This window comes from Lepisosteus platostomus, chromosome 4 (genome assembly GCF_059453375.1).
Source record: "Lepisosteus platostomus isolate fLepPlt1 chromosome 4, fLepPlt1.hap1, whole genome shotgun sequence".
NCBI classification, from domain to species: domain Eukaryota; kingdom Metazoa; phylum Chordata; class Actinopteri; order Semionotiformes; family Lepisosteidae; genus Lepisosteus; species Lepisosteus platostomus.
The window spans coordinates 23,922,797-23,933,976 of record NC_142614.1 but is presented as its reverse complement, the minus strand read 5'-3'; the positions used below and the strand labels follow the sequence as shown (position 1 = coordinate 23,933,976).

General features: G+C 37.9%; 1 protein-coding gene across 1 annotated transcript; it reads right to left on the bottom strand.

The window, feature by feature from the left end:
* Nucleotides 1–265: 265 nt before the first annotated feature.
* On the bottom strand, nt 266–6,285 carry LOC148672990 (prostaglandin E2 receptor EP4 subtype-like). The gene is made up of 2 exons (XM_088629113.1): nt 5,012–6,285; nt 266–2,137 (listed from the first exon to the last, which is right to left on the bottom strand). Exons 1-2 carry the CDS (start codon nt 5,795–5,797, stop codon nt 1,544–1,546), a joined length of 1,380 nt encoding a protein of 459 aa, XP_088485239.1. The 5' UTR covers nt 5,798–6,285; the 3' UTR covers nt 266–1,543.
* Between the last annotated feature and the right edge of the window lie 4,895 nt (nt 6,286–11,180).

Here is an 11,180-nt window from a genome sequence, read left to right as displayed (position 1 = left end):
TGCTGATTGAATTCATGAACTGAGTAAATCATTTGCCTAAAGAACCTTCATGCACTATTTAAATGTTTCACCAACAGAACTGTGCATCTTTCACAAATAAAAACTAACAGAGCTTCTCACACACCCAACGTTTGGGAAGCTAAATTAAAATTGTAAACAGGTAGCAGACAGAGTCTCTGCTTATCTCCTGCTAAATCTTAAAATCACTGTTTCAAGGAAATGCTAAAAATCACTAGTGAGAAATGAAAAGCATGTTTATGACACATTTTCGTTTCTTTCACGTATTTTTATTAATTTCAAAAATATGTTATAGTTAACTGTACATCAATAAATTTTATGACTTAATATAAGCAAGGCAGCAATGACTTTAATAAAAATACAGAAATCCTTGAAGAAATATGTACAAAACTCAAAATAGCTTCAAACACTCTAAATAGTTAAATGGCCACCCCTTTCTGGTTTGAATGAAATCATGCACCAGGATTGCAGTATTGATAAAAAACAACTTCTGCTCAGCCTTGAAGACTTTCACAAGACATGATACCATAAGTCACATTGAAATAGCAGACTGCTAAATCTTTTCAGATGATTAGTTCATTTAGTTAGAGAAGATATTCTTAGGATGCTTTTTTTATATGTGTTGTCCACCAATTTGAATACTGTTTTGTTTGGCTTTTTGTCTTACTATTTGGTTTCCATAAATTTAGTACTAAAATCACAATTAAAATTGCAATTTTCCTTTCTGATTTTTGATATCGTTACATGAAGTATTTGATTGGCAATGGAAAATGAAATAATGAACTGTGATTACTTCATATTTGAAAGCATTGCACTTTTATTAAAAGCCTTACTTAAACCTTCTCACAGAGAAGAGATTTTCTTGCACCTTGACTAAAATAAATTAAAAAAAAAATGAAAAAAATCACATTTTTGTTTCCAATACGACACACATTTCTTTACATCAAATGGCATGCGGTGGAAGCCAGAGGTGAACAGTTTAAGTGGAATTTAAAAAACATGTGCTGAACATTGTTAAAAAAATAAATTCCTTACTCAGGTACACATGCTTAAAGTGAGGGTGTGATAAAGTTTTTTTTTCCACAAATGACATTTTCTAAGTGCTGTTTTTACTGCGTTAACTAGTATGTTTGCAGTTTTTTGGCATTCAACATAAACACTAACCCAAAAAAACTTCTGTATTACACAAGGAACTCTGAATACGTTGAATCTTAGACATACCAGACAAGATTTAGAGTGAATAATTCTGTGCTCTTCATCACTCAGGCTCAATCTCGTACACAAACTTTCATTTGCACTGAATCTCAGTTCGAGCTGTGTTTTTGTATTCATAACAAATTCAGTTATGTATTACTTGAAATTATATTCACATTTTAAATCTTAACAGCCACAAAGAAATGGGATCCCTTAACAGCTCTTCATAAAGGCCATTTTGTGACAGTTTTGTGCAGGAGAGCGCCATAATCACATCTTCATCAAAAGCTGCCTAAAAGTAATCTTAGGATGGAATATGAAATTCATGGAGCTATATACATTTTTCCTGCAAATTTAATGTTTCATCTGTAAAAGTCACATGCAGAGCCTGGTCCTTTTGATACGTAGGTGACCGGTTCATATTCGAAGGGCTCAAGCAGCCAGATTGCTTTACTAAATTGCTGCATTCTAAATCCTGCTCAGGTGAAGAATCGGAGCTCCGCAAGTTTCTAAAAGAAGACCGGTCGACAGAGTTGCCTGAGTCCAACCTTCCTTGTCCTGTCCTAAAACTCCCAATGAAGTTCTCTCCATTTTCTGGGAGGTACAATAAAGTTTGGGAAGTACTGCTGACTTCCCTTAGTTCCCGAGACACAAGGGATGGTGAATCACGGGAGAGCACTGATGACCTCTGTCCATCTATGCAGTGGAAGTTGCCTCCTGTCCGCCTTCTTCGCCCACCAATCCTACAGAACAGGCACTTGATCTTCTCAATGAGCTTCAGGACAACAGCTTTGCGCAACAGAATGTAGATCCAGGGATCCAAGATGGGATTCACCGATGCAATGCGAATTGCTTGGAGATCGAGATTGTTTTCAATCTTCGTTTCCACTTGAGGCTGGTACAGCTGGTTAATAAACACTTGCACCTGCAACACACAAATGAATAATTCTGATTTAGTCCATGTCAGCACAGGTTACAGAGAGTCACTAATTACCAAAGCTAAAATAATCCATCTATCCACTTTGAAACTGCCTCTTCCAATTCAGGGTCTTGGGCGAGCCGGAGACTCTCCAAGCAAGAAACAGGTACAAGCCTGCATACAACCTAGGACAGGAAGCCAGTCCATCGTAGGACACACACAGACAAAGACATGAGCGCACTCACACCTAGGGCCAATTTCCCCAGAAGCAAATTAACCTGCCAGTATGTTTATGGACTATGGGAGGAAACCTACGTAAACAGAAGGAAAACGTATAAACTCCGTGCAGAAATCAACCCGGGCCCCAGTGCTGTGAGGCAGCAATGCAAACCACTAGTGTGACCGTCGCGGTTCCGCCCGGTCTCGTGCCCTCCGCAGCTCCACCCCTCCGATTCGTCCGACAACACCTAGGGCACAAACCCGGGTCTCCGGCCTAACGCAACAGGGAGCCAGCCGCATGAGCTAAAGGAGACCTCAATCAGCCCAGGCAGCTGAGGTCCCTGCTACGCGCAGGGAGGACAGTGACGTCACCCGCCCAGCCTAGCTCCACTACACTGTGCCACCCAGCTAAAACAATGCATTTTAATTCCCTGCAACTTAATTGTTATAATTTCAAGAGAGGATACAACTGGAACTTTAAGGACAGGAATGGAAGCTACACGGAAGTGTATTTAATCCTGAGAACAGATGGCACATCATTTACACAATGCGGAAGACTGTGGAAGTCTGGATCAAGCTGCCTAGTCATGTTGTTGAAGCTGATACCCTCGCTTGACCCTGAAACAACTGGAAGAGATTTTTGGATCTTGAAAACAAACAAGTTAGATGGGCCAAATGGCCTCCTCTCATAACTGTTTGTTATTTAATTATTTTTCATTTATTGTGTAAGTTTATGTTACAAAACTACAATCACTACAATATACATACATATCCTCCATTCTGATATAATGCAGATATTAACGGTGTGAATAAATAATTTTACATTGCAAAAGAATCTGCAAAATAATATTTTTGAATGCTGTTAATAATGTCATTTTCCCCCACAGAATTTGTTATTTGCCTTCTATCTTTGATCTGCAAAATAATATTTTTGAATGCTGTTAATAATGTCATTTTCCCCCACAGAATTTGTTATTTGCCTTCTATCTTTGATCAACAAAAATATGTAATTCACAAAGGCGGGTAAAGAGACACTATAAAGAGAACATGCCCTTTATTGCTGTCTGCATTTACATATACTGTAGGAACAATTAATGACATCCCAAGAAGCTGGGTAGCACACAGGAAACCCTTTTCTGTCCATCCATCCATTTTTTAATTGCTTCTTCCAACTGGGTCATGGGGGAGGCAGAGTCTATCCTAGCAAGCAATGGGCACAAGACAGGTTACACCCTGGATGGGATGCCCTTCCTTCGAATACAAGTAAAACCTTTAGATGTACTTCTGTCAATGATTTATCTGTGACTCACATGCTCACTAGAAAAAAAAAAATTCCAACCGTATTATCTTCACCTAAGAATCAAATACAGAGGCAGGAGTACCAAATGCTAATGACAAGGGAGAGCAGTTTGTTACTCTCTGTGATGTCTTTACCCTTTTCAGGGGACAGGCATTGAAAGCACGAGAAGATTAGTCACGACCACAATTAGTTCGGTTTCTATGACGCATTTCTCTAGGCATTTTACGTATTAAGAGTTTCCAAATTTGAAACTAGCGAAGACCTCATTAGATTGTCCTGTAGGTGGCAGACCTAATCAATCATTCAAAGATAGCTATGCTGCATACTTCAACCTTGATCTACTTGATTTTAAAATAGTATGCAGTATGTACGGTATATAGGTTCCGCAAATAAACTGTAAATGCAATGACACGATTGAATTGTTTACAATTACGCAAGACAGCGCTATCGACAAGGGGTTCATTAGGTTACCGTCTTTACCAATCGAATATCGTTTTATGGAAAACATCTAATTCTGTATTATTATATAAAATGTACACCAGTATATAATTTATGTTACTGAGGTGCATCTATTAATAAACTACATACCTTACACCCTTGCACATACTGTACTTTGTGCACGTTTGTCCATCAAATGCTGGCATTGCAGTCCGAATGTGGACTTGTTCAGTTATTTCAATTCCAAGCATCTAGACTTTGTTACAACGCACCAAACGACATGGCGCTTGAAATCAAGTTTATGACAAACGAATACATATGAACAGTGATTATTGATTATCACTCTAATCGGTTATTTCTAAATAATTGAAATATTTCCAAAAACAATAAGACGATTTTTTTTAGACTTACTGAGTCACTAAATCAATAGATCCGTACAATACCTTTTGCCCTTAAAGGAGTTGTGCTCCATGAAAGAATAGAGCGAATAGCAATGGATGTTTAGGAATTATTGCACTATAATCATTGTACAACTACAGCTTTTCTTGTTTAACGATTCAGCTGTTGCTGCACAATGTTATCTCGCAAACTCATGAGTGATTATGATAAAATTTACAGGTAGGTATCCGGATATTGCACTTGTATTACACACAAAAACCTATAACCCAGGTTACAGGTTAAAGAACGGACGTTTTAAAAGACACATAGTCTCCCACCACTACAGATAAAAAAGTATCAGCTTTATATCGTTCTTTGTGTAGGTTAAAAAGATGGTTATGACTAAAACAGAAGAAGGTGAAGACTACAAAAAATACGCACTCTATCCCTAAACAAAGTTTCGGATGTCTCAGTCATAATAATTGAGAAATCGTTTATCTCTTGCATGCTAAACAGTTAAATAGAAAACTACCATGGGAACTTACAACCAGCGGTATCGAACAGATGAGGATTACCACAGATGTGGCTATAAGCAAGATGACCATTTGGATTTCTGCTCCAGCCAAACGCCCAAAACTCCTTCTCCTCCGAAGGTCTGCAATCCTGCCTTGATCCGTGCCAAGCGATGTCCTCCTAACAAACTTTCTGTGCATCCTGATAAGGGCTCCGCACACCAGGATATTACAGACCACCGTGGCCAAGATGAGAAAAGAACTGTATCCCGCGTACATGTACGAGAACGCTGCGTGTATGCTCTTATTACTTCTCCAGTCAATGAAGCACCAGGTGCAGGGGTACTGCATCTTTACGTGTCCCAAGCCCATGCTGGGCAAGGCGCAAAACAGGATGTTCGAAAAATAAATGGCAAAGAGAGTTAAGCCTGCGAGTTTTTTGTCCACATAATGGTTATAGAAGTACGCATGGTTGATAGCCATGTACCTTTCAATCGACATGGCACAGATTATGCTGAGACCTGACAGCGAAAAGAAGAGCAGAATGAACCCGGAGTACTGGCATAGAGGGTCACCACCCGGCCAGGATCCTTTCACGTATGTGGCAATGGTGACAGGGCTAACGAGCATTGTCCCCAGGAGGTCAGTCACAGCCAGACCACAGACTAGCGTGTAGAAAGTTGTCTCTTTCTGCTCCTTGCGGGATTTGCAAAGCACGACGATTGCGATCACATTCCCCACGACCCCAAAAATAAACATTATAGCAGGGATTGTTGGGTCCTTGGGGAAAGTTTTCGGACATTCGCTGCTGCCATTCATCCTTTCTTTTTTTGCGGAAAAAATAATTAAAAAGAAAAATCCCGGAATTTCCAATTCAAGCTAAAGGGAAAGTGTTATTTTGTAAAAATCCTCCGTTTTAATTCACATGCGTTATCTTCCAACATCTCCCTCGGCTGAAGACACAATGAAAGAAGTTTCCTTTTTAATTTAATTAAAGCGTTGTTTTCACCAGATTTCACCTTTCGTCGTTAAACGTCATTTGTCTTTGGAGTCGAAGTTCTGCACAATTAAGCTCCGCAGCACTCTGTATCTCAGGATCACTTGATTTCAGTGCGATGACTCATTCCCCCCACTGTTTATGTCAAAGTGGGTTTATTAATTTTATAAAAAAATATATATTTATTTACCCTCCGGTGTATCCGCGTCTTCCAAACATGTGGCTCACTGATATACAATAAAAAATTGAGCTCTTCAAAGTTCCCCTTTGGAGCTCGAGTTGTGTGTGACTCCGCCTTTTTGTACTTTTGTGAACCAGTAATATTTCCGCACTTTTCACTCACTGTACAATCCCTCGAGATAAGCGTTTACAAGTCATAAATTACAGTAATGATAAAGTCTATCTGCTAGGTGAGCTGAGACATACGGGCTCAAAGTTTGAAGGAAAAACATGGTTAGAGTGGCGCTGTGTCAGACCGCAGGCTGTCAAGAAAGAAATAGAGCTAGTTGAAAAGTAGGAAGAGTACAAAGTTATCGTCTCTCAATGTGTCACACTTGAAGACCGCAGTAAAACATTGTGTTCTTTCTACTTGTCGGCGTGGACCAGATCCTCTGCTTGTCCATATTGTAAAAAGACAGTTTTTAACATGTGCGCTTAGCGTACGAATTCGTGCTAACGAATGGTACAGTATTACATAGGACTATAATAATGAGAGAGAATAATCGTTTAAGAGCGCAGAAAATCCTTAACAACAGAAAGTTCTGCTTGCATAAAACACCGCCTTTAGATACTTTGAGTTGAGTTAAATGTGATCTATGAAAAAGTGTCGAGAATTACAGATAATCTCAGAGCCTGGTATGAAACATGACGTGTAAACAGAGAAATAGACTGCAGATTCTTTAAAAAGAGTAATAACAAATTATATTTATTTCTGGTATTTTTGGAAGCAACGTTCTCTTTTTCCAAAAATATAAAGCTTTCTTTGTTAAAAAAATACTCATAACACCCTCTTCAGGTTTCAAAATGAGATACTGTACATGTGCATCGCCGATGAGTGACAGAAGTGACAGAGTGACATGGGGAATAAAATGAGGTTTAAAAAATACGTTTAATACAGCCACAAAATGAAACCCAGAGTAAAAGAAATGGAGTACAATATAATTATTCATAAACTATAATGAAATCTCCTTTCGTTGATGGCATACATCTTTTAAAAATATTTATGCTGTTTAATTTTTTTTCGAGGGAATATGGTGCATGTTTATTATTTAAAAAGAGTGGCATTGGCAGTCATATAAAAATTTGTAGATTCAGAGAGAAAAAAAATGATATACTGGTAGGAATCCCTAATTCTGTTAATGGCTCATTGATGCAGTCAAATACATAACAGCTGTCATCTTCTTATATATCCCAGGTTCATTCAGATGAACACACAAACAGTTTAGCCTAGACCTAGACAATGATACTCCAGCATCATTTCAGAATACAGAAAACAAAATCTGCAACACTGAAGTATCTGATTGTAAATGGCGGCGCAAAATAATGTTTTAAATGGTTTCTTCACAATACAACTATGTAATCACAGTCCATGAAAACCTCTCAGAATTACTTGCATGTGTGTCTCCAGTTAAGTCTGACTATAGTCATCCAGGTGGATGCTGCACACTGGTGGTGGTGGAGGGGAGTCCCCATTGCCTGTAAAGCACTTTGAGTGGAGTGTCCAGAAAAGCGCTATATAAGTGTAAGCAATTATTATTATTATTATTATTATTATTATTATTATTATTATTATTATAATGTGCTAAAAAAGTCTCAGGCTAAATCTATAGTCCGTATACTTTCTTTAAATTTTGGATGAACTATCAACTTTTACATCTGTCGCTGTTTTACAACATTTTCACCTACATTCACATGGTATCACAAAGTAAAGTTACTATGAGGAACATATTAAAAACTACAACAACCACTCACGTTCAAAGCAGTGGAGCATGCGAAGAAAATATTTTGAGGTTAGGGTTGACCACTACTTTTACAATGCTTTTGAGTATTATTCCTGGTTACTTTAGGATGTGTGCTGTTCCAGCATAAATAACACACTGTACACAAACAAACAACATAACTGAAGATGTTTCCACTTTAGTGGAAAAAAACAGACCAAGAACGCTTACATTTTTTCCCACATAGAATTAAACCACAGCCTGCGCTTGATTTGTACTGTTGTATAACAGAAAATAATACACAAACAATAAGTTTAAACCTTAACCTATAGATAACTGATCAATTTTATATACCTGGACTGAATTCACACAGAAATACAGGTTTCAACAGACTATAGAGAATTTAGATATTTCTATGGAAATCTTTGTATTTCCAAATAAGAAGTCTTGAAAAGCCTTATATAGTAAGAAAGGTCTTAAGGGCATCTCAGCTTCTTTTCATGTTCTGAGGTTGAGTTGATTACATTGGATTCAGCTATCACTACATTTACAAAAGGAAAAAAATATCATTTCTGTTCATTATGCCAGTTTGGCTTGGCAAGTTTAAAAACAATCACCCAGAGACAGATGCATTTTTATGTTTATAACCCATTTTCAGAATTTGAAAAGTCTGTACAGAAATAGAATATGGAAACAAGCAAAGACACCAAATACCAAAGTAATGTTATGTCTCACGTTCTCTGAAAATCATGCCCAATATTTTTATTCGTGCAAAAACAGATTTGCTGGAATTCAATACACGATTTTGAAAATTAATCTGAAACAGCCTGGTCTGGGGAAAGCAGAGCAGGTATTTTAAAATTTCTAATGTATAAAATGAAACAAATGTACAATATTAAATAAATGAAAAAGGACATTTTGTGTTTACATGAGACAAAATAAAATGCTAGAGAGAGAAGTGGTCATATGCTTGTGCCTGAGTCATTATGACAACTAAAATAAGGCCCCAGAGAGTTGCTGAACAGTGTCATTCAACTTAACAGTTCCTAAAATCATTTATGACCGGGTTACATTGAGGATTATATCACATGAAAGGTAGCCTTAAAAGTTAGTAGTGAGGGTCATATCTCATGAAAGATAACCTTTAAAGGGCTACAACAGGAAATAAAGCATTGATCTACTGTACATCACATTGTTAGTAATTCTGACACATAGAGACATCAGCTCAAGGCTTGGTTCACCTTTATCATATCCATCTAATTTACAGTATATATTAGAGTCATATCATGCAGTTTAAACAAAAAGGTTTGAACACCTTTTTTAATTGGCAGTGATATAGTGGGAGCCACATTCCGTTTCTAATGCAATTGTATAATATAATAATAATAATTGCTTACACTTATATAGCACTTTTCTGGACACTCCACTCAAAGCACTTTACAGGTAATGGGGACTCCCCTCCACCGCCACCAATGTGCAGCATCCACCTGGATGATGCGACAGCAGCCATAGTGCGCCAGAACGCTCACCACACATCAGCTATCAGTGGGGAGGAGAGTAGAGTTATGTAGCCAATTCATAGAGGGGGATTATTAGGAGGCCATGATTGGTAAGGGCCAATTGGAAATTTGGCCAGGACACCGGGGTTACACCCCTACTCTTTTCGAGAAGAGCCCTGGGATTTTTAATGACCACAGAGAGTCAGAACCTCAGTGCTACATCTCATCCGAAGGACAACACATGTTTACAGTACAGTGTCCCCATCACTATACTGGGGCATTAGGACCCACACGGACTGCAGGGTGAGTGCCCCCCGCTGGCCCCACTTACACCTCTTCCAGCAGCAACCTTAGTTTTTCCTAGGAGGTCTCCCATCCAGGTACTGAGCAGGCTCACACCTGCTGAGCTTCAGTGGGTTGCCAGGTGTGAGTCGCAGGGTGATATGGCTGCTGGCTTAATATGGTAAAGATGCATGCAGAGAAGGGCATGTTCGGACCTCTTTCTTCCTTTTTATGATTTTTTATGAGTGACTGCCTGTTAAGAAACTAGTTTATTGAAATTTTTAATATTAGATCTTGGACACCTTGGATAGCTTCTGCCTTGCAGCCGTTGGGTATTGGGTTCAATTCAGGACAAGGTTGCTACTGTGTAGAGCTTGCATGTTCTTTCGCTATTTGTGTGGGGTTTTCCTTCTTCTGGTTTCCTCCTACAGTACTTTATATAGTGCTTATTGGTGTAAGTTTATTGGTGTGTCTAAATTATCCTTTTGTGTATGAGATTGTGATGGACTGGTGTCCCATCTAAGGAGCACACTTGAAACCTGTGCTTTGTATAAGCTCTGAGATGCTTACCAGGAAAAAGCATCTTTTTAGTAATGGAATATTGGCTCAAAATTAAACAAACACATGCAGAAATGTATGCACAGTTACTGCAAAAGAAATCAAAGTATTTTTTGCATAAGCTTTCAATGATAAAAAAAATAATTTGTCTCTGGACATTACAGACATACAGAGTATGTCCTTCCCTAGCTGTTCAGAAATAAATAATTGTTCTAATCATATAATCAACTTCAACAATTCTTGTGTAAAATATAAAGATCCCCTTTTATTTTTTTATTATTATTTGTACACAGCAGTTAAACATATTCTAGAATTATATGTTCCAGTCCTTCTATATAAACACTTGCAGCATCTATTCACAGCTTTGGGTTGCTTAACATTCCTGCACTTTAAAAATGGCAATACTTAAATGCATTTTTCCCGGTAATCAAATGCTAAATTCCTGATAGAATCCTTTTTGACCCACGGCATGTTTTTACCAACAATTAAGCAGGGAACATGTTGCTACCTATCAACGATGTTGTATACAGGTAATATTGAATTGGAATGTGACTATTTCACCATTTGTTCCATTTTTTCTTAGTTAATTGAACTGTGTGACTGAAGTTGCTCTCTGACAAAACTGTAGCAAATGTAGACATTGAAATAACAATAATAAGCTAAGCATTGTAAAGATATTAATAAAGGCAGCAATACTGTTGTAGAATGCACTTTTAGCTGCTTTGTGGTTGCGATTTATTTTTGTTCAATGTTTGCTTTTTACATAAGCTTTCATTCCAAATTAGCTATATTAGCGTACTTTAGACTGAACTGTCTATACTTTTCAGGCTTAATTCAGGCTTAATTTTTGTACTGCAAATTTAAAGGTTCTGTCAATAGGATTCTCTCAGTCAACCATCCCAAAAATACTGCCTTTTCCAAGTTAAAAT